Raw genomic sequence first — 25,511 nt, forward strand, 5'->3', positions numbered from 1 at the left:
GATCAGTTTTTACTGTTAAACTAACAGAAAAAAAATTCTAATAATGTATTGTAGGATAATAATTATTTCTTTCTGTACTAGTATTGAAGGAGATCTCTCAATAGATCATGTCTAAGATTGTTTATTCGTCCAAGTTGCAGCACTCAAGTAGTCCCTTATGCTGGAGAGTGCAAGCATCGTCATCAAAGAGAGTGAGTCATAAAATCATACTGCATTATAACCGTCTCTACCATGGAAAACATCTGGACCCATGAAGCTGTTGCTGTGAATGAAACAAAGTGTGACACACTGAGGAGGGAGATTGCCATTTATTACCATTCAGTGATGCATCTTCTCTACTTATACTAATACATGAGAGATGACTCAATCTGTTCCATTTAATACTTCATATAGGTGCCAAACAAAAATGATTATGTTTTTATTTGCCAAAGATTACGAACAGCCCTGTGTTATATATAGATGGGTGAGGTGATCAGCTTAAATACTGGTGCATAAATCTAAGCGGGGATGAAACCTGCACATTTAGTCCAACCAAAATCTATAACACTGTAATCAAAGAGAAATAGAGTCTTCGAGAGTAGTAAGTGTGTATTTAGTTTCACAGGGTTCCATTCAAACAGTATGTGCTGTACTGAAGCTGCCAGAAGTCTTATGTGTTGAGTATTTAACTAAGCAAAGAAAATATCGAGTTTTTCAATGTATGAATTATCTCCATTTGAGCAGGCAAGCTCTAATCTAACAAAGAAGTGGTTCATCTTTTGAAAACAGATCTGAAATCAGTCAATGCAGTATTTCAACTCAACTTTGGCTTCTCATTTGCTAATTACAGTAAGATCTGACTGCACTGGTTTCCAGGAGTGGAGCAGGAATTGAAGCATAAGTTCACTGAAAAATGAAAGTTCAGTGATTCCTCTCTCCCATGCTGATGGAGAGTAAAGTGAAAGTGAAGTTCTGTAGACCACAAAACATTTCTGGAGCTTCACAGCTAAACAGCGCAGCAGCATTCTACTAAACAACCGAAGAAGCTGGAGACTTGAATGTGAAAAAAAAAAACAACAGAAGAAAAAAAGAAAATTAAAATGGCAGAGATCCCAAATTGAATTGGAAATATTTACACAATGTTGATGAACGGTGAAGGTCGTGCATCCACTCCAAACGGGGTGCGCACCAACATTTTTAGCTTAACAGCTATAGTGCAGATTTTGAATTTATGAGAATAGCTGTGAAGCTCCAGAAATGTTTGTGGACTATGAAACTTCCCCTGACTTTTCACTGGCATGGGGGTGAGTACACAATGACAAAATTTTTGTGTTTGGATGACCTTATCCTTTAATGGGTTATACCTGGTTAAATTTAAAGGAAAAGTCCACCCTTAGTTACTCTTCAGTAGGTATCTTTGCTACTTAAATTAATACATTTCCAAGTAATTTGAGTTGAAGGTTGTGTCAAATCAAGTCCCCAGTCAAGTTAACTGCATTACCTGGTACTTGTAAAGAGAAAAGACAGTGTACGTACGTTTTAATATCATCATTGGCCAATATATCTAACCTGTTTAAAAAAATATGACAATGAGTTGATATTCAATGAAATACATGTAATCAAAGAAAACAAAAAAGGCCAAATTATTCCTTCATTTCTTCTCAATCAAAATATCACTAGATATCATTTTTAAACAGTGAAAAACTGTCAGCCAGACTTTAAAAAAACAAACTAATCTGAACACAGACAAGTCATTTTGGTCATCATGTCTCGTGTCCAGTCTAGTCATGAGTCTTTAACTTCCAATTCAAGTCTCAAGTAATTTGTTTTGTCTAGTTACAAGTCATCAAAACAGTGACTTGAGTCAAATCCAGGTCAAAATGACTCCAGTCCATGTCTGAGTGGTTACAGTGAATTCTGACCTATCGAGACTACTGCTGGTAGAATTATTATGTCTGCCTCTATGATGGATGTGTCTCTAGAAGGCCTCACACAGGCCAAAAACTCGAGGTATGCTGTTGATGGTCCAGTTGGTAAGAGTATGGTAACTCAAAATTTGCAGCACAAAACAACAGATTGTTACATAAAACCCACACAATGCATTGCTACAAGGTGTTAAAGGGCATTAGGGTGGAACTTTCCTTTAAAGGGTCGCAAGGATCCGTTTTCTCATTCACCTTGTCATATCACGCAACATATAAAGTGTTTATGTTGTTTGGTTTTGCCTGAGTTTCTTCTCACTCATTTGAATGGGCAGGTCTCAGTGATGTCACAAAATATACCAATCAGAAATTAAATCAAAATGTGATGACATTTGGGGTTATTTATTTATTTTGCAAGGCCGCCGTCAATCACATTTAATCCAACCACACCCACATACTCTTGATGGAGCAGAGTTTTTGTTCAACTCTTAATAGATAATAACTGTTTTTTTACCTAACTTTTATTGTTGCTATATTAGTTCTGAATCTGTAATGTTACAGAGAAATACTTCTAAAATTAAGTTTTCAGGGGCTATAAGAGCTGTAAATGGCCTCAGGCAATATTTTCGGCTTGTAGATGGTTGGACAGTAAGCAACAGACACAATAAATAGCATTATAACAAATAAAAATAAAAAAAGAAAACAAAATCTGGAAAAATTCAACAGGTAAACAATACATTTAGATCAAGACTTTAAATATTTTTCGTAGGCCGAATGAACAACAAACTTCTATGACGATCTAAGCAGGCATGGTGACTTCCCTCGCAAACACATAAACCCCTACAAACAATGACATACTGCATGTTCTCACTTCAAACACATCTCACACTGATTAGTACAGACACTGTAACTCAATACTGAAGTTGGTGCCGGCACTGCACTGCCGCCTCTCCCTGTGCTGGTTTCAATGGCTGTGGTTCATGCTATGCAAACATTTAATCAGCATCACTGTGATAACATGGGACAACAGGTTCCTGCATTGTAACTTGTTTCATCTAACCTGCTATATGTCAGTGCTACACCTTCATACTGACTCTTTAGTCTATTACATCACACCTTCTAGTATTCAAGTATTGCAGTTGTGTTATAGAATAAAACTGGTAAATTATAATAGTAAGGAATGAAATATTGTTGCATTTATATACTTTAGATATTGACACTTTTGGAGTGAAAGAAAACTGTTAAAAAGAGGCCATACATAGCACGCTGAGCTGAGTTTCCTATCAACAGTTGATGAACTGAGAGTATAGCCCAAACATATTTCTTTCCAAACAGCCACAACATGTGAATATTTAATCTTGTGGCTTGACGAATCAGCGGTGTCCATAGCTATAACACTGCGCGCTGTCAGGAATCCCCTGCTCTGCTAAGTTGCTTGCTATAGGAAAAATCGATAGCACCAAACATCAAACATCAATGCTCCTCTGATACATGGTGGAGGCTGTATAGTAAAATCAATACATACTGTAATTATTCTACATTATAGTAATAATAATACCCTAATGAGCTATCTTTGGTGGAAGTACTTCTGGGCATGGATAGAGTAAAATGCAGAATGTGGCATAAAGGAATATTTAACTGAACAATGGGCAGTTTAAAGGTGCATACACGTGCACTAAACTGAGCAAAATTGTTAATTATTTTCTTTAAAAACTAAATAAAGTGCAAAGACGTACGTCCATTGATAAAGTATTTAAAGGTCCATAAAACAAGATCGTATACAATGACATTAAAAAAATATGCAATGATATAACTTTCATGAGTAAAAAATGGAACACTGAAATAACAGAATGCTTGAACACACAAAAATATAAATACATTTAAATAAAATTATTAAATAAATAGTGACAAGCTCTCAACCTTATCTTGCTCCCTTGCAGGTGCCTAAATTGATTAAAATGGTCTGGGTAAGCAAGTAGTATAGCTAAAGGAATGATGGGTGGATGAATAGAATCAAATCTGTACTTTCATGATGATTTAAATAGTTAAGTTGTGCCATCATACTGCGCCTGTGTAGAATATGCATGAGGAGGAGATTGTATACAATGACCCCAACATGTGTGTGTGTGTGTGTCACTTTTTTCCTCACAACAACAACAAAAAAAAAATCAAACTGATCTGGTGAGGTTACTGTAGTGGCAGACATTTTTCTTTATGACACTGTAAAGCCAGTAGGGGGCAGCACATGTTTGCAGTAGGTGTCTCGCCATCCATCCATCCATCCATCCTCTGCAGCTTATTCTGAGCCACCTTCCCAACAACATTTTCCTGCTTCTTCTGGGGGATCTCAAGGCGTTCCCAAACCAGATGAGACACATTATCTCTCCAGCATGTTCTGGATCAACCCCGGGGTCTCCCGTGCCCGAAAAACCTCTAAAGGAAGATGCCCGAACTGTCTTGACTGGCTCCCGTTCGGTGCACAAACCTGCCTGTTGAACTCCAATGTATCCTCACTAGTGAAAAAGAACTTGAGATACTTGAATTCCTCCACTTGGGGCAGAAACTCACTCTTAACCCGAGGAGAGCAATCAAAATATTTTTTGACTGGGAACTTCAGACTTGGAGGTGCTGACTGTCATCCCTACTGCTTTACATAGGGCTGCAAACCACTTTGGTGCATGTTAAAGTTCTGAGTGTGGTGAAACTAATAGAACCACATTATCTGCAAAAAGCAGAGGAGCAATTCTGAGGTCCCCATACAAGACACCCCGGCTGCACCTTGAGATCCTATCAACAAACATAACCATTGACAAGGGACAACCTTGATGAAGCCTAATAATCACTGGATGGCTGGTAGCAACAGCTCCAGTGCCCCATACTCCCACAAGACTGGATGCTGAACACTGTAGAAAGCCTTCTTGTAGTCCACAAAATAGTCAAAGGATAAAAGAAAAAAAACTTAATATATATCATTGTATTCCTAAAGCCATTTTGTCATAAAGTGGTGAAATTTTCCTTTTTGTTTAACCTGTTTTCCCTTAACTGTCTAGGTCCATTTCTACTTTATCTAAAGTCCCCCACCAGTCAAAAAATATGTGGCTTATTGTTATTTCACTTGAATAGTCAGACTTCACTGTACAGAGTTTGACACAACAAAACTGTTTCCATATTCATCTGCTGATAGAGGAAAGTTTCTCTGAAGTCACCTTAAATTAGGAATGCACAATATTGGGTTTTTGCCTTTTATCTGATATACCAATATTTTCAAACTTGTTTTGACCAATCACCAACGGCAATAACAATATCTAAACTTTTCCACCTTACTGCCGAGTACATTAAGTCTCTCCTATAGTGAAATTATCAGCCACAACATCAAATCCACCTACTAAATACTGTGAAAATAAGAAGAAAAAAGAAGAGGAAAAAAGTTGAACATGCGTTTGGCTAAATGGCTCGGCAGCACCCCCTAAAAATGTTGCCCTTTCTATACATTTCACCTACATGAATGCAATTTGGTAGGCACATGTAACATCCCAAGACTTTAAAGCAAGTCTCCTGGGGACATTACCTAAACCCAACAGGTAATCAGCTCTGTTGTGTTTGTTTATTTTGAAATGTGGCTGTTTATAGGACTCACAATTCCACCTTAATCTTGGTCAACATATGTAAAAGACCTTAACAATGCTCAGCTGCAAAACCTTTGAGTGACCATGGTGTTGAATTTAAGTATTCTGTCATGAAACAGGAAGTGTTTTGTCACTTGACTGCCCCAAACTTCATGTGTTTGATATAAGTCTCGGTCTGAGGACATGCCAATAATCAGTTACAGTAATTGCGCCACCTTATGGCAACAGGAAAGTAGAGGCCCTATATGCTTACAAATGACTTCCGGCAGGTTAACCAGATCCACCCCATATGGGGAAAGCAAAGGCTTAAGACTTTCATTATGGCAAATAATGAAGCTTACAAATTTTCATTAAACAGCATTTCCATTGTTCGCAATGATTGCACATTGTCAAATCTGCCCAAAACACATGAGCATGTGTTCGATAAGACTTCCAACCTCTTCCAAAAGGACATCTACATGCCAATATTCAAAAGTCACTGTGCCACCTACTGACAACAGGAAGTATGTGTTGTGTCACAATAGTTTGATTTGCATATATTTATGGTGTGGTCTACACTTGATATACTAGATAGAACACAATGTGTAATTAGTGGGTGTTTTCTGGTGTCCCACAGCGGACATAGAAAGTGACACTGAACCCTCTGCAAAATCCAAAACAAATTAAAATTCAGAGCCTTTTTGACCGGTCAATGTCCATGGCTGCCACATGCCCCAACGCACAGGGGGGGCAACGGTTCCATGCTGCTTGCTTAATTAAGCCGATAGGGTCGTTCCATGCCAACTCACTTTCCCCAGTTCATCTCAAGGATTTTCTCGAAATAAATTAATGTTGAAACTTCCATTTAATTCATGAGACCTTCCAAAATTGTATAGCTGTACTCAAAATACTTTTTAAGTTATGAATTTTTTAGGTTTGACCCTCTGTGCTAAATTTCAGCATATTGTGGTACCTTGTACCTTGACCATTTTTCACTGGATTGAGTTGAAATTTGTCCTGAACATCCAAGAGACCTGAATTGCATTATTACTACACAGAACCAAAATTTGGTTGGAAAATTTGGTTGCAAGAAAGTCAAAACTATTGGAGATATGAATTTTTGAAAATGACAGATTTGTTTTTCTGGTAAAAAAAAAATCACTTCTGGTTATTAATCGGATTACTTTAACCATCCAGCAACAAGCATTAAAATGAGAAAATGTCACCAAGTTTCCTTAGAGTCTCTTGAATGTTCAGGACAAATTTCAACCCAATCCAGTAAAAAAAAAAAAGCGATTGGTAAGGCTGAGAATACACATACAAGGAATCACAAAAATACCGCAATTTAGCTTTGAGGGCCAAACTTCAAAAATGCATAACTTACAAAGTATTTAGAGTACAGCTATAGGATTCTACAAGGTCCCATGAAGTTAATAGAAATTTGAATATGATTTTCTTTGAACAAGAACATTGTTCAAGAACATTGAGTTGACACAGAATGACCCTATACCAATTATGTGCCAATATTATTGTGCATCCCTCCCTTAAATCTCAGTTTAACATGTGTATGTACAAACACAATGACAACTAGTTTGGAAGCCAATCATGATGCCGTATGCAAAATGTGTGATGTGGAAACAAGAAGCCCAGATGGCGGCACATACACTGACAATCAGTGAAGTAGGAAGATTTTACATCATGTAGTTGAACTTTTAAGGCTAATTCCAACATTTGTGTATTCATAGATTCTGGATTTTAGAATGAGGGAGAAGGAGTCAATATGTTCAAACATTTCTAAGTAAAGAAACGTAGACATAAATTATTATTCAAAGAAAAGTATTTTTACACAACTTAAAACATCTGGGAGGACCTTAAGGGTTTAAAATCTGTGTTTTCTGTTATTAAATCCAAACTGATTGTTGATTGTCATTCTGGCTCTGGAGAGATATTTGCTTTTTGACTCTTTTGTCAGACAATCTGAATGGGATGTAACATCTTGTAACTTTGGCAATTACACACAGATATAAAAAAAATCCACCACTGAACAACAAAATGAACTCCAAAAATGCTAGTTTCATTGTGACCCCCTGCATTTAACATTGTTTATGGCATGATTTTTCCTTCAGCAACTGCTGCTCCTCCTGATATTGTGCCCACTTAAAAAGTGCAGATGAGCAGAACACTCCACCCCGAAGCACGGCCTCACAACTAATCAGGGTGGCTTTTGCAACAAGTGGGCAAGTCAGTGGTGTTGGATACTTACCTAAGCAGGTGCTATGGTACATACTGTGTACTAAGAGATAGAGCTGCTTTGCTGGCACAGCAGTGCCCTCCCCTCTGTTTAAGCTGTTAGCTAATTGCAAGTTGCTCTCTAGGCCTGTTCTCCAGTGTGACAGATTTGTCCATTAACTCCAGTGGATGCCCTTAAACAAAGATGAAATAAATAAAGTTCTTAAAATCCACTCAAGACTGGCTGCATTTCCAGCTAGAGCCCCCCAGCAGCCCACTGTGCAGTTGTCATGACGGGGTTCATCATCTTCTTCTTTTACCCTACCCACATTCCATGTGGGCTGCTGATGCTGTTCCATATGCATTTCCCAGTTATTTTGTGATAATCAGTTAACCAATCAACAAATAATCCAATTAATCAATCAATCATTGAGTCACTCTATATCAGCCAGTTGGACACCAGCGGTTCACTTGGTCTTGGGCACCACCAGTATTTCATCACCGTCTTGAATGCTGTAGGAATGGAGAACCCGGGTGTTGTACTTCATTTCCTCCGGACCAAAGGCGCTGCACTTGTCAATGTAATAGATCCTCATGCTATTGGTGGACAGCTGGACCACTGTTGTCAGCTGCTTCTTCAGTTCAGCTACTGTCTGGTCCAAGCGGATATTCAGCTGAGACAAAGACAAACAGTTTCTACATTTAGGTGTTAAATGGACACCCCTGTCACTCATAGTAAGTACAATCAGCCAAAGTCTCAACGTTTAACATTCTATACATAGTGGCTTTGAGAAGAATTGCTTATACCTATGCTTTTCCTGGTGTTAAAACCTTCACATAACCCTGGCCATCAACTTAAGCGTACTCACACACCATTTCATTTTAAATCACATGCCATTCTTAGTATTGTTCATCTAAATGTACATTTGTTTGTTATCAAATATTCCTGAGCAGTTTTTGCATATTGTCCTGCTGGTGGGGCCACAGCCATCAGATGCTGTGCTGTTGCTATGACGGGGTGCAATTGGTCTGCAACAATGTGTGATTTCTGTGTCAAGTGGCATCCACATGAAGGACAGGACCCAAGGTTTCCCAGCAGAACACTGGATTGTAAAGAAATTATCAATGTTTTTCACTCCACCTGTTTGTCCTTTTAATGTTTTGGCTGATCACGTATAAGCTATTGTACAAGAGACTAGATTGGACTCTTAACCAGCTAAAAAAGCCAACATAAATCAGAATATCCACCAGACTTTTAGGCCGAATGTATAGTTAAGTCTGCATTCCTTTGTTTTATGGTCGTTTGAGGGCAAAGGTTCTATCTTATCTCATCTTAATACGACGAGATGTAAACACAAAACGGAATATATGTATAATTTGGCAAAAAAGAAAACACACAACCTGTGGCTTAAGATTATGTGGAAATAATACAAACAACCTGAAGGTTGAAAGCACATCACCCTGTCTTTTATGCCACAGTGAGTTAGCTAACTTAACTGTACTAAATTGTCCAAATGTTAACTCAGCATATTTGCGAACTTTAAGTGTTACTGAGCAGTCGGCTGTGTCAACTTGTGGCAAATTTGCTCACAAACCACTCTGGTTAAGCCTAGCTGCCAGTTTGTCTTGTATAAAGAAGTTTTCAGTTTTTTACTCAGTTTGTTACCCAGTCTGTAATGTTGTAATGTGAGTGCAAAACATGCAAGTCTTTTACAATTAACTTTATAACTTGTCCAAGACAAGTAAACGTTTTTGAGAATTGCTTAATCATATACTGTCATGATGTTTGAGTGAAACCATGGGGAAAATGTATCTAAATGCGGCAACAGCCTGATCAAACTGTCTGCACAACCTTGCACTGCTGGAGCCTACAGGAACTGGTAGAGGTGCAGTGAAAATTCAATGTAGGTGCAGGTCGCTAAATCTGACAAAATAGTTTACTCAGGTGGGTGGGAGGTGATTGATTTATGTGTGCATGTGGATTTTGACATCAGAGCCACATCACTACTGCCAGGTATGTCTGGGCTGATGCAGTTGTTGATTGCTTGCTGCCCCTATTGGGCGGTTATGAGGAGAGAGGAGTCAGCAGTCAGTAAAATAGTTTTTTTCAAAAATTGCGACTCACCAAAACCACAGGTGGTCATACATTCATACAGTGCGTGTGCCCAAAAAATATTAGGTAATATGTGAGATTAGCTGAGGATAGATACACACACGGACACACACAACCACAAACACAACTCATGATCCCTTCCAGGCTTAACAAAAAGACCATCAACAGGATTGCAAGGAGGAAGTAAGGTTACATAATATCACTTTAAGCCCTGCCTTTTTACATTTGTGAACTATTTCGATTACCTGCTCCACTTTTTCCTCACAGTGAACCTCCACCTGGGCACGGCACCGAGGTCGAAGATCAATCTCAGCAAGCGGTTCCAGCCTCCCATACTTGGTTACCAGGGAATGGTATCTGAGGACGTAGAGAGCAGGTTAATAGCACACGCACCACTGCCGTTAGTGTGTACAGACAGTGGGTACAGCATACCTGTAAGGCAGCTCTTCCTCCGGGTAGTCAAAGTAGTAACGGATGAAGAACCGTTCTGCGTCTTCTCTCTCACTGTCAGTCACTACACTGCCATTTAGCATTGATATTGAAGGAAGCCTAACAGAAAGCACAGACATTCTGTATCATTGCCTTCAAATGCAACACTCCTCAGTGTTAGGAGAAAACAAAATAACCCCTATACCTACTCTATTCTCCCTGATATCATTGATGGAACTCACTGTGCTATCATGAGGCTGCGTCGCTCTGCGTTGGTGTAGGCCTGCAATAAGGGAATGCCCTGCAGCCGCACCTCCTCTAACTTGGGGAAGAAGTTCAGCTTCTCAATGTCGGCCCATTGGTTGAGACCTGATAAAACACACACAAGTCATGTTTCAAATAGTTGGGCAAAGAAATGGAGACAGTAGACAAGTACTGGAAGGTGTATGGTGTCCTAAATAATAGCAAGCGAGCATTATCCCGAAAGAAGAAAATTAGAACATATGGCAGCGAGGCCCTTAAAAGATAACAAGGACACACACATAGATTGATACATGCACCAGAGCAAGACTTAAACACCAACAGCAATAAAGATAACTGGCAGGTGATTCAAAATGTCACAGGCTACAAAAGCAGGAGCGCCCTCATCATGTGTGAGGCCACGCTGCCGGATGAGCTGAACACATTTTATGCTCACTTTGATCTCCTCAACAAAGACTCAGCTGTGAAGTCTACTCCGCCTCCAGAGGACCAGCCAGGCCGGTTACCAGAGCGGATGTGAGCAAAGTCCTGCTGTGAGCGAATATAAATAAGGCTGCTGGTCCAGATAATATACCTGGCCTTGTACTAAAAACATGTGCCGATCAGCTAGCTGTTGTTATTTGGTGACTTCAGCTCAGCATTCAACACAGTCTCAACAATGAAGCTGATTGGAAAACTAAACACTCTGGGCTTGAGTACACACTCTGCAACTAGATATTGGACCTCACAAGCAGACCCCACAGATTAAGGATTGGTAGTCATAGCACTCCTATGTTAGTGCTCAACACCGGAGCCCCCCAAGGCTGTGTGCTCAGCCCCCTCCTATTAACACTGGAAAACCAATGACTGCACTCCCAGACATCAAGAGAACTTTGTTGTATGCAGACGACACCACCAACATCGACTGAATTTAAAACTAGGGGTGCAACGACTAGTCGACTAGTCGTTAGTGACGTCATCGTGTGTGTATCCCACGGCATGCAATGCCACGCTAAACAATATTTCAGAGTGAGACATCTCATTTTCCCCAACTCGTTGATACACTGACAGCACACGCCCACTTGTGACCGGGAACAGGAGCAAGATGGAAGCGGCTAAAGTGACGCCAATGCAAAATAAAAAGGTTCAAAGTTTGGGAACATTTCATCCTGGACACAACAAAGAAAATGGTCACATGCAAAATTTGCAAGATGAAACTCGCACACCATGGGGCCACCTCAGCAATGCATGAGCATTTTAAGAGGAAACACATTTTAGAATACTCAGACGCACCTCAGCAAGATAGTTAGCTCCCATGCTAGTAGCTAGCCTATTACTGTATGTGCAGACGGAGTTGTCTTGGCGTTATTTTATTGCTGCTGCCACTTAAATATAATAAATAAGAGCCATTATTTTTTTTGTTTAACAAACTTTGTTATGCATGCTGATTGTTATGCACAAAATGCACTTTTGTTAAAGGAAATAAAGTTTATTGCTGCTGCAACTTAAATATAATATATAGAGCCATTGTTTTTTGTGCAATTCATAATCTGTTATAGTAGTCGATGACTAGTCGACTATCAAAATAGTCGTTAGTTGCAGCCCTATTTAAAACAACAATATGAGTTCATACCCAGAGGAGTGATGCACAGAGCACTGTTCTACTGCTCAGCATCAAACCAAGGAGCTGATTGTTGATTTTAGAAGAAAAGGAGGCAAAGTCACACACCCCTGTCTACATCAGTGGAGCTGAGGAGGAGCGTGTGAACAGTTATAGGTTCCTTCGAATTACCATCACTAGGAACCTATCTTGGTCATCACACATCTCTAAAAAACACAGAAAAGGCTCTATTTAGGGAAGTACTAGGTAGGAAAGCTAAATTACGGAGCCAGATTCTGGTCACCTTTTGCAGAGGAGCAAAAGAAAGCATCCTGAACTCAAACATTGCAAACTGGCATGGTCAGTGCATGGCCCAGGACAGGAAGGCTCTACAGCACTCTGTTCAACCTGCTGCCATCTGGCAAAAAATACACAAGAATCCGCTGTCATACCAACAGACTACGGAGCAGCATCATCCCCCAGGCCGTGAGACTCCTCAATTCATCATCAAATATCCATTTTCCAAGATATACTGTAGCAGGCCTCAAAGGACTCAAACACTGTTCTGTTTTTTGGAACCTTGTGATTTAAAAAATAAATAAATTTACCTTAAAAGGTAATTTCTTAATAAACTTTGCAACGTGTGTGATACGTATTTGACATACATTAAACCCCTGAAAACTCATCTCTGTGCCTCACAATTACATATTTGGAGGTTTTTCAATGAAAAATCACTGGCTTTAAAATGACTTGGATGTCACTCCACAACTTTGACTGGATTGGTTTTCAGACGAATACTGGACATGAATAGACACTTGACACGATAAGCCTTTCACCCAAAAAGCTAGACAGTAGTTTCAGTCCTCCAGTCTTTATTTTCTCTACACTGAATCACAGGTCACTGAGACTCTGTTAGTTCACTTTAAGCTGACGTGAGTCACAGCAACACCAACCAGTGTTTTCAGCTGTTTGGTTTGAGTTAATAAGTGAAGCTGGAAAAGCAACGTAGTTTCCTTAACTGGCAGGGTGACAAAGTTCATCAGCAGAGTTACAGCACTATTGTTGGTGTCCCCTTTAAGAATTGCTCTTGAGAAAATTTCATGTAGTCCAAAGTCGATATTAGATTTTGACCCATGTGCCTTGCCAAGAACACTGTGCCTCTGCTTCAAAAATAAGTCTGGTGATACAGTATATTTTACTTATTGCCAAAAAATAACACAACAACAATTATTGTGTGTGCATCATAGCGTGATATATCTTATCCCTCTGCGATTCATTGTTCAACACATCACACTCATTAATTTTACATGATGTAAGAAAAAGTCGGACTACTGTGTTAGTCCGACAGAAATCGTACTTAATTGAATTTCTCATAGTTGGACTAACACACCCAGATAATGATGTTGGAAGTGGATTTACTCTTTCATGTATATATGCCTTAGTCGGACCTGGCCTCGACTGACCACACTGCACCAGGCATTGACCCAGAAGTCGTCCATGGCATAAATCCGTAGCAGAAACCCGGAAAAAACTAAAGAAAGAAGAGGACGACGAAGGTATTAATACAATATATATTATGTAATGTTCAGCACCGAAAAGTCATCCATGCTTCTAGCAACTAGCTGAAACAGTGCATACCACCACCTACCGTGGTGGGGTTGGAAATACTTCGGTCATAAATTGATTCTCCCCTGGTGCTTGTATACTAGGACAATGGTAGTAGTCCAATTAAACGGCCTAATCGAGCTATGACCGGAGCTCGACTTAAGTGTGCATGGGAACGTACTGACTGTTGAACTGGGTGACAAGTTCCTTTATTACCATGAACATACACACACTGTTTATTTTGACTGAAGATTTTGGGGCTGAGAGCCACAGACAAGGTAGGGAAGTTGGAAAAGTATTGTGAGATAGACTGACACATTTTTTTATTTGAAATAAGCCCTGAAGCTTCATATAGGCCGATAACGATAATTACTGTATAAATCATTTTTATTAACCTGTTTATTTTTATCATTTTTAAAGACCAGATGAAAAAGGTTGAATTTCCAATTTCCTCTCCTTCACCACTCATTTTCTCACTCTGGAGTTAGTTGGTTGTACTTGTGTTTTTCTTGCGGTTGGTTTGTAAGCCGTAGTTAGCTGGTGCAGTGGATTGTGAGCCCTAGTTGCCCTAGTGGTTGTGCAAACCACTTTGGCTGTGGTAGCTGCAGTGTATCTGGGCTCGTAGGTAGAGCAAACAGGCCGGGTGGCGGAGCAGCTGCTGGCAGAGCTAGACTGTCAGCCCTACCTAACAAGCTTGGAAACAGTGCTGCAGCAAAGAGTGTCTCTGAAGGATGAGTGACACCAGGAGCAGCAGAAGATCAGGAGAGAGACCGAAGGGGTCGATGTGTTTGCCGGCGGGGCTGCGGCCCGTAGGCTGCCATATCAGACCGCAAGAAAAGCAGAGATGACCCAAGCTACTGTGTGAGTTACCAGACGGAGCATGGCTGGCCTTGTGATAACCTTCAGTCGGATCCATAACAACACCTCTGGCACGCTCTCCTGTTGTTGTCTGTCATGTGGCAATGGTGAAACCAAACATAAAATGCTCCATTATCAAGGGATATGACAACACTGTTTATGAGCCAGGGCGTATTTGCTATGCAGTGTCCTTGATGCATACATGTGGCATTATCAAATATTTCCTCTAACAATTTTATTATGCTGTTGATGACATGTCTATCGCTGATACATAATGCTATCATTTTAACGCCCAGACCTACCTACTAAAAGTATTTAGTCAACATCTTAATCCTATTCCACAATCTTTGCTGCATCTGAGACAAAATGACTTGCAAAAAGGATGTTTTCCTGTGCCTCTGGTGATTTGACAAAGTGATGCATTGAAGTGGATTTGTAGATGTCTTTGGTTATTGTCTTTGTCCCATCTATTCTCAACAGAACTCTAAAAATAGATTCACCACTGATATTCCTCGAAATAGAAACAGTTCCTCCGATTGAATAACATGGAGAAGAATCTAATGTAATACTCTCCAAATAAATCAAAGCTTTTAAGATGCAGTCACATGTTTGCTTGTGCTAATTTTATCATCTGTTACAAAGTCATTGCACACAGACCCTGATACTGTCATTCTGGGGAGAAATCTGTAAACTAAAAGCCTTAAGTAAATCAGTGGGACACTGAAACACACATTTAAATTATGTCCTTCACAAGAACACACACACAATGAGCCAACACTCCACTGTTCCACTGACCTGAGTTGTGCAGGTTGATGCTGCGTAGGTTGGGAAAGAGCCGCGGCAGGATATCCTTGTTGTCCTGAATAGAGGCCAAGTTGTTGTTGGACATGACCAGAGTGTCTAGGCTGGGGAACATGGAGCCAAACTTGCGGACTTCGGCCCAATCCTTGAGGCTGTTGTCGGTGATATGAAGCAGGCGCAAGTTGGGGCAGGCCACACTGGAGGCACTCACACTACTGTACTCATTAAGGCACAGGAACAACTCCTCCAGCCTGCAGGACAACACAGGAGAAAACAGGAAAAAGAAGACAGGAAGAGAGTGATCTGGCCCTTCTGACGACACTACAGGAACTATTTCTTTAGTGGAAATCGCTCTTTTTTTTTTTTGTTATGGTGTTAGCTCATTGAAGATGACAAGAGCAGACCCTTTATAACTGGCTTTGGTGGACAAAGGAAACAGCAGCAGTGCTGTTTGGAAATACTTCACATTTGAGGCAATTTAACAAGGACAGGCCTCAAAAAAAAAAAGTTCTAACACTAAATTTAGCAAAGGAAGAAGATAGACACACTGACGTGCTGATTTCTATAAAGCATTTTGAGAGTAGTGGCAGCTCCCATTTCAACATCACCAATTAATGAAGATCATGATAATAAACAGACAGCAGAGTTTCAGTTGACAGGAAAATACTTTGACAATGGTAAGATGTAAATGCACTGAGAAGCTGATGCGCTTGACCCACTACACAAACCTTGTTATATTTATCATTTAATATTATTTTTTATTTTATGCCTTCATTTTTGTGTCAATTTTTCCCAGAGGTATTAAACATGGTATTGATTATCAATATTTTTTCAAGATATTGTAACAGAGTAAGAAATTCCAGTATTGTTTTACAAACTGACACTTGCTTTCCGTTGTCTGATTAATAAATATTGTAAATTGCAAACCTCTTATTATATTACAAATTATATATATATTTCATATATATGTTATATATATATATATATATATATATATATATATGCATTATACTAAACTAAACTAAACTATTCATTATATATGTGTATATACTGTAGGTCATATAGTAGATGTATTGTATCACATATGTTATCCTTCATTAATCTAATTATGGTGTCTAGTATACAACAAAGTACAAAATTCCACAAATATGTGGAACCATCTTCTAGTGTCGGTTCAGGAGGTAGACACCCTCTCTATGTTTAAGAGTAGACTTAAAATTTCCTTACTGATAAAGCCTATAGTTAGGGCCTGCACAGGCTCTTAGCTATGCTGCCATAGGTTTAGACTGCTGGGGGACTTCCTACCTGCACTGAGCTCCTCTCTCTTTCTCTCTATCTGTACACATTCATGTCTCATTAATGCATGTTACTGACTTGGCTTCTTCCCCAGAGTCTCTGTGCTCTCTCGTCTCACAGGTTCCCATAGATGGTGGTTGGCCCTGCTGCTGTGGTCCTGCTTGACTTCTATTATCATCATCATCATCATTATATTTACTCCTTTAGTATTATTAATATTCATATCTCAATTAGTAAAGCTTTTATTACAGCTGTGGCTCCTGTATCCACACCTCCTTCAGTCTCTCCCACAGCTTCTCCCCCCTCTCGCCCTCCCCTCCCTCACTTGCTCATGGGGGAAATGTTCTCTCTATAAATAAATGAATCAGGGAGTATGGTCTAGACCTGCTCAAAGTGTCATGAGATGACTTTTGTTGTGAATTGGCACTACACAAAAAAAGATCGATTGACTGACTGATTGATTGATTGATATTTCACATAGATTACAATATAAAACATATGTATTTTTTTCCCAAACTCCATCAAATTGGAAAGGTGACATTTATTTATTTATTATTAAGTATTTGCATGGATAGATAACACTAGACGACTTAAATTGACCATTTCAAGTCAGAAAACTACTAAATCAGTGTTCATTCTCATTCTCAAAAGCACAGGATTGCTTTGGAAAAAAGCCTGTGTAGAAAAGGAGAAGCAGTGATTAACTATTCTTCTTACTCAGGTATCTCTCTAGTGAGCAACACCACGGTGTCCCAGGACACTTGAGTGTTGTTGAGGACGAGGCGTCGGACCCGAGAAAAGGCTTCAGCCCACTGTGGCTCAAGGTGCATTCCTCCCAGGGGGTTGGAGCTCAGGTTCAGGAACTCCAAATTTGGGATGTTGGACACAATTTTGCCGATCTGAAAATTAGACATGATGTGAGTTTATATCTGCTGTATAGTCCAAAACTGCACAAATTTAAACAGAAAACTAGAAGACTGATCCCACTTTTTGGACGACAGTATGGCAAAGATAAGATAATCCTTTATTAGTCCCACAATTGGGACATTTGCTAAATTACAGCAGCAAAGGGGATAGCAATACTGCCATAGAGATATGCATAAAAAGCTCTAGCTTCATGTGTTTGTTAGCTTATTAGCATAACGTGTGTATGTTGTTAGCATTCATTAGCAAAGTGAATGGACTCTTAGCCAGCAACCTAACACTTATGTTCACTGCACTTCTCTGGAGAAGACGACGCTGTCGCTGGACACCTGTGTGCCATCTTGTTCATCACAGAGACTGGTTAAAGAGAGACCACGGCCGCTGAGGACACCCGCCTGCCCTTTTGTTCATTAGAGAGCGAGAGACTGGTCAACCTGCAGACTGGAAGCTTTTATTTTTGTTCATTTGAGTGAACCAGCCATGCATTTTGGGCCTCATCACTCCCAATCACACCTGCAACAGGTGATTTCTATATTTGATGTTATTATATGCCAGCTTAGGTGTGTAATTGATGAGTGTGGGCCCACTGAGTTCAATGTGCATTTTAGTTAAGGTAACTTGAAGTTGGTTATATTGTGAGGTGCAATTGAACGGAAATATCACTTCAACATCTGGAACTGTTGAGAGGTTGTTATCAGGTAGCCAGTACAGATCGGGTAATGACTAACAGCACCTCACGCCAGTCCTGCAGCTTGTTATGAGACAGGTCCAGCTCCATGACATGAGCACAGAAGGCAGCAATCTCAGCCTGGTCTCCCGCCCTGCTGATCCCACAGCTATTCAACACCAACACACTGGGCAGGTTCAGACGGTCTGGAGGTGATGTGAAGGATGATGGGGGGAGAATTAATGAGAAGTCAGACAGAAGAGAAGTTTCACACCAAAATAGGAGGGTTTTTAAGGGTAGTTTATTTAGGTAAAATGGCCTTGAGATTTAATGTGATCTGTCACAGGAAGCTGTGTTTTGTCAAAACAAAAGCTACCATACTAGCAAATAATTCAGCAGAATGCTGGAAAAGTAAAGGAAAAGTTCACCAACAAATGAAAATTCAGTCATTATCTACTGACCCCCATGCTGATGTATAGCTGTAGTTTACATACATGAGTAAAGAACATGTATTTCATGGCAGTTGAGAGTTCCAATGATTTCTACAGCTCTCATTTGTCTGATTGAATGAACGGAACACAAACTACTTTGTCAGAAAAAAACATTCATGAAGTTTGATTCAATAATGAATTTATTATATGTCTTCTGAAAATATGACCAAATCTGTTGAGTCAAAAATAAAATAGCTCCATACAGCGGTGCGACGTTATAAGTCTCCAGAAGCCCCGAGATCCAAATCAATTTGAAAAAGAAGTATTTACACCCTTGACACGGGTGTGTCTTCCCTCTTCCAACCGTGCCAGGGCCAAGAAAGTGTACCGTGCTTAAGCACGGTATGGAACACTCACACTCGTCAAACAAACTGGACTTTGGGGGTCAAATGTGTACAGATTGCATAGTGTAAGGGCACTCTAAAGTGTTGCCTTAATTTTTTTGAGCAGTGTAGAAAAAAAAAAAAGAAAAAAAAATCACATCCAATCAAATTTAATGAGGAGGTCACCGCGGCAGTCAGCCCTCCCGACCGAGTCTTCAGTAAACATCAGAGGAGACAATCTGCACTTCCTGGACTATGCAGTACACATTGAAGCAGATAGAAGCCTCAACACTGAGATGGTTTGAAAGAGGAGTAAAAGAATCCATCTATGTCAAACTGGAACGACTGTCTTTGAACAGAGGAGGTGGCTTACGACCCTACCTGTCACACACCTACAATGCTGTACTGAGTTCTCTCCCCAGACACCTTAACAACCATTTGCACCTGGGTTCACACAGCCACAGCAATCCACATGAAGGCTGGTTGAGTCAATGACCCACAAGTGACTCTCACAACACAGCTGACATGTGTCCTTAATGACTCTTTAAGGAGACTCCCACACATACACTACCAGTCGAAAGTTTGGACACACCTTCTCATTCAATGGTTTTTCTTTATTTTTATTATTTTCTACATTGTAGATCAATACTGAAGGCATCCAAACTATCAAGGAACACATATGGAATTATGTAGTAAACAAAAAAGTGTTAAACAAACCAGAATATGTTTTATATTTAATATTCTGCTTTGCACACTTCTGGCATTCTCTCAGTCAGATTCATGAGGTAGACACCTGGAACGGTTTTCAATTAACAGGTGTGCCTCGTCCAGGGTTAATTTGTGGAATTTCTTGTCTTCTTAATGTGTTTGAGACTATCACTTGTGTTGTGCAGAGCTAGGGTTGGTACACAGTTCAATACAGTGAATAGCGCTATTCAACTACTGTTCTAATCCATATTATGGCAAGAACCACTCAGCTAAGTAAAGAGAAATGACAGTCCATCATTACTTTAAGACATGAAGGTCAGTCAATCCATAAAATATCAAGAACTTTGAACGTATCCTCAAGTGCATGAGTGTGGGGGTGCTTTGCTGATGACACTATTGGTGATTTATTCAAAATTCAAGGCACACTTAACCAGCATGGTTAAGTGTGCCTTGAATACCACAGCAGTTACCTCCGATACAGCACCTAGATTTACCATGACTTGGATGACTGAGAACCTTCATCAACAAACTCCCCCCTGGAAAACTTAACCGGCTTTCCGTCAGCCTCGGGTTGAGTAGATAATGACTGTATTTTCATTTTTGGGTGAATTGTACCTTTAAATAGAAAACTATGACACTGTTGTACAAAAGCAGTTTGTGAGAGCCAGAGAATTTAGTTAATATTGCAATTCACAAAACAAATTAATACAGTCATGAGCTGATGGTGCTTTACAAACAACACGGAGATGAAAACCATTAATTGCTATGGGACAATGATGCAAGTTCCCAAAATAAAGAGCAACAACTTTTGTGGAGTTTTAGCTAATAAAAGAAAGCACATTTTATAAAGTTTAACAGTGTCTGTTTCTTCTACCTCAAATAAAAGAACGGATACATCTTGTATTCATGGGTCCAATTTTTCAACACTAAAATGCCTCAAAAGACCAGAATGCAATGCAGCCACATGGCATGTACTGAATCCAAATGTCCTAACTTCTCTACAACTTGTGTACATGTAAAAACATCTGTTTATCATTGTTTATGTAGTCCTAGTTTACTCACATAGAGGGATTTGTATAGCATTACTTATTAATACTCGTACCTTGAAAAAAACTTCAGAAAACATTGACATACATTTTTTAAAATGGCTTCCACATCACAATTGAAATCCTTTTCACAATACAGCAGTAATCTAACACTAAAGTATGATGTTTTACCTCAGAAGCCCAGTGTTCAGACAGTTGTGTACTGACCCTATGCAAATCAACCCATACTTTAGAGCAGGATAAACAATTTCCCCCCGGGGATTAATAAAGTATCTCCCAGATGCCCGCCCCCCGTTGCCGAGCCCAAACCTATTGTTTCCTGTTACCTGCATATAATACTGACCAGACTCATTCTGGTCAGAAAGAACTTTGCATCCCTGTTATGAACTTCTGTCTCCACTGATCAGTGAATACAACTCATCTGAACCAGCCACAGAATTAGTTTTCTTCTACAGGTGCAGCTGGCTAGAAACTCTCTTTGTCTGTCTGGGAATCACTAACAACTGCCCTTTCTAGCCACATATAAAACAAGCCTTGTCCCATTCTACAGGCGCTGTAGTGAGTAATAAATAAATGATGCCCACATCTACGTATCTGTTAATTTCACAAAGCAAGCCATTATTCACCTCCAGCTCACCTTTCATAGGAGAGCCTTGAGGACCTGCGGTGGGCACCACCACCACCCCCATACCAGGCCCTCTGCGGTACGGGAAGTTCTCTGGACTGTACTTTTCACTCATCACCTGCACAAAGGTACGACCCTCCATGTCCTCTGGTGGCTCCATGGCTATGTCCAACTGAACAGCCTCCCCCTCAGCTGTCGAAAAGAGACAGAGCTGTCAGCTAGTACACAGTCCTGTTTTCATTTTCTAGTCCTCACCCATTTGCTACTAAATACATTTTGCACTACTCAGACTTTTGCACGAAAAATGACTGAAAGAAGACATATCATACTAATTTTCAGGTTTTTGGTTGCTACTAGAATTGTCACTGCCCTGTCAATTTGGTTTCATTGTGTGTGTGTTTTTCAGGTGTTTTTCTGGTTTCATGCTGTCTTTTGTCCCTTTCCATTGTTGTCTTCCCTCCTGTTTTCTTGTGTTCCTCACCAGCCTGATTTTCCCTCCTGTGTTGAATCCGATTTATCAGCCCCTTCCTGTTTCTAGTGTTTTTCCATTCATTTCCTTCACCTGTGTTTCTCCGCCTCACTCCATCTGTACCTCATCCCCTCATTAGGTTTGTCTGTATTTAAGCCTGTGTTGCTCCCTCACTCTTCTCACCGTCAGTTCAGTTCTCATCCTCACGTAACTCCTGTTTCTTTTCCTTGGTCCTCAGGTGCTCCCTATGTTCACCTTGGATTTATGGTTTGTTCTCTGTTTTTGTTTTACCGTTTACTGGATTCCCTTAATTTGCCAGCTTTTTGTTGCCTGTCTGTTTCCTTATCTTCTTTTGGATTTTAGATTGATAATGAGCTTTTATTAAAGCTAGCTTTTTGTGTTGAAACTGCCTGCTCCTGTGCCTGCATTTGGGTTCTGTTTTTGCATGTGTGACAAGAATAGGTTTACATGCTCTAATGTTCAAACAACATCTTAGCTCTTGTCTCTTTAAGGCCCCCCTCCTGAATACCCAATCTGAGCCAGCACCGCTCACCGTGTTTCCGGTCTGCTCTGTAATGTTTTCAGATTCCAGTTATCTTCACTTCTACCGTGAATATGATAACAACAACAACTTTATTCGTATAGCATTTTTTAAAACACACCACAACACATGTTAACAGCATCCATATGATTCTAATCAGTCGGCGGATACAACTATCATAACTGTTGTCCACCTTTTTTCTGTCAATCATCTGATTAATCCACTGATCCTTTCAGCTCTATCTATATTAGTAAACTGTTGATAAACTTAACTGTCAAAGTTATGTACTATTGGAGAAATTCCATTACTAGTAGGGCACAGCAGTCCAGTCCTGTTCCAGTTTATCAGCTGGTTTCACATCCTGGTCTAAAATTTCAAAACATTAGTGTCCTGTTGATCATAACGATACAACCTCCTCATTCCATAATACAGCCATTAATAACACATCCACCACATTTTGTAGATAAACCATTTCACTACTCTCAGTTGTAGCCTGTAGATCAGGCATACAAACAGAAACACAAAGATGGCTAGGTCTGATCAATGCCTGTGTTTCTATTGACGAGAGGTAGGGATGATAATGGGAGCAGGGAGTGAAGAAAGCCCTTTTAACCTACCTTATCATTTCACTTTCTATAATTAAAATGACAAGTAGCTTTGTGTGTTTTAAAATGCTCGGCCTTGATGTGGAATCTGCTGCAAGCAGGCATAAATTATGTAGTGGTTTTTGCTGAAATAAAAAATAAAAGGATCCTGTTACAATATCTTAGTTGACAAAAATGGGCTGCAGTAAATTGTGGTTATGTACGAAAGCACTATGTTATTGTTGAGCATATAAATCCAGATATTTGCTGTAATGCCACGGTTATTTCTACAGACATAACACAAGAAAAACACAGATCCCAAACAACACACATGTGAGATTTCTAAACTGTTTCTGTCATCTCCAACTGAATATGGTTATAGTTGATATAATGATATGGCAGAAAGTGTCTTACCTGAAGGGATGTTTCCCTTAATTTGACCACTGTCACTGCTCACTGTCTTCTTCTGTGTTTGTACTGATGGCCTGTTAAAGAAATCAGCAGTTTCCTGATTCATTTCGTATCCACTGACAGATGTATTCTTTCATTCACTTGAAGTGCAACTGGAACCAAACACAATTAACTTTAACACGAGACAAAGCTGTCTATTTGGAAGATGAAACACAAGGCCAATAGTGTAAGTCAGAAGTGTCTTACTCCAGAGTGCCTGGCAGGGCTGACATATGTCTCCAGAAGAAATCCTCTCCCTCTTTGATCAGTTGTCAGGATTTGCTCTGGACAGGCCAGAAAATGGAAGACTTGGAGGGCATTCAACACATGACACTGGAGAACAAACAAAGTCAAAGATCAGCTTCTGCCTTGGTAATCATTTGACAATATCAGTAAAACATGAAAGACCATGAAAGCACATTTCCATTGTAGAGTGCTACTGTGAGCAGCCAAGCTTTCTTAACAGTGCAGATACACAGCAGACAGGAATAACTATAAGGGCTAACAAAACCAAACACTTATCTGTCAGTGACAATATAAACACAATCAGTGACTTATGACAGTAAGTTGTACAGTAAGTATGTCACTTGAATAGTGAAGACACTAATTTGATAGAGATAAAGGGGTTCTGATGTTCTGTTGTGTCAAGTCCACCTTACCAAACCCCCTTGAGAACTCTGACAATTTTACTTATCTGTGCTTATGAGTACATGAACGCACCCAACAGTTCAGCATACATTTAACAAAGTAACCAGCCAGAGCCTCTCACAGAGGAACATCTGTTCGGTGTGGTAACAACAGTCACACTGGTTATGAAAAGTTGATATTTTATTGCAATGTTGTGCTACTAATTCGATTAAATGTACGTCGACCTCATATTTAACTGTGTGATTCGTTAAAGAGCTCACAGAGGTGTTGTAAGGTTACACTGATACGGCACTGGCACCTGCTGTAGGAAGTGACAGATTTTCAAATGAAATATGGCTTGTTCTGTTCCATGGTAAGCTTGCTACGCCAAATGCCATTTAAACGTATCATATTTTTTATACTTCTTTGCTTATCAGTAAATGTAGACATCTAACAACTGAAACGAGACAGCTTGCTATTCATCGCCAAATTCTTGTGAATTCGGCATACACCCCTTTGACAAAGTAACAATCAATTAGACAAAATATCAACTTTGATTGGTGCTTTACTAGCTACAGTCCCGTACCAGGCAGCGTCAATTTGGTTGAAAGCGGTCCTGGCAACAACAGGCAGACTGATTACAAAAGTTGATATTTCATTGCTGTGAGTGACACTTCTTTAATGAGAGTCATGCCGAACTTATGTATAATTCGAGGTGATTAATAATGGTCTTACTTTGGGCTTGTTACGTTACAGTTAGGCCGATAAGTCACAGACTGCTAAAAATCGACAGATTTGTGAACCTAGTTTGTTTTTTGATTAAAAGCGTATGGCTAACCCTGAACGGTCAATAACAACACAGTTCAAACCATTCTATCCTAAATACTCCTATTTAGCATTTAACCGGTAAATAACAAGCGCAGTTGCGTGTTGCTGGCAGCCGAGCATCAGACAGTGTCCAGTCCAGGCTCAGTGAGCCTGACCCCCAGCAGCAGCTCGATGGAGTCTGACATGGATTACAGATGGCACCGATATAAACATATTTTCAAGGACCACTGGCTGATGACAATATGCTAAGAGAACGGCTCAAATACTGATAAAGTAGGAGGTCGTCGTTCTACATACCTTTAATGTCTATTTTGAATTTTCCTTGTTGATAAAAACAAACCAGCTGTCATTTTGCTCTCCCTTACATCCCGGAAGTGACGTAGCTTCTTGGCTGAGAACGATTTTTTTTTTCTTTTAATTCAGTAATTCCCTTTTAAAGTAGCACATTTTTATTTGTAATTTCTGAGCCTGTGCCTACGAGATGCTAATGTGCAAAAACAATTAAAAATAAAAGTGAGTTATCTCTGATATGAGGAACTATGATGTCATTG

The 25,511-nt window shown here is 39.8% G+C and overlaps 1 protein-coding gene across 1 annotated transcript; it reads right to left on the reverse strand.

Annotated features, from left to right (window-relative positions):
• Nucleotides 1–292: 292 nt before the first annotated feature.
• tbcela (tubulin folding cofactor E-like a) lies at nt 293–25,332 on the reverse strand. The gene is made up of 11 exons (XM_084350737.1): nt 25,258–25,332; nt 23,713–23,838; nt 23,470–23,540; nt 21,474–21,653; nt 18,335–18,474; nt 17,395–17,576; nt 15,376–15,632; nt 10,520–10,646; nt 10,281–10,397; nt 10,094–10,205; nt 293–8,409 (listed from the first exon to the last, which is right to left on the reverse strand). Exons 2-11 carry the CDS (start codon nt 23,736–23,738, stop codon nt 8,203–8,205), a joined length of 1,419 nt encoding a protein of 472 aa, XP_084206863.1. The 5' UTR covers nt 23,739–23,838; nt 25,258–25,332; the 3' UTR covers nt 293–8,202.
• Between the last annotated feature and the right edge of the window lie 179 nt (nt 25,333–25,511).

This window comes from Pagrus pagrus (genome assembly GCF_965226575.1).
Source record: "Pagrus pagrus genome assembly, chromosome: 4".
Classification (NCBI taxonomy): Eukaryota; Metazoa; Chordata; class Actinopteri; order Spariformes; family Sparidae; genus Pagrus; species Pagrus pagrus.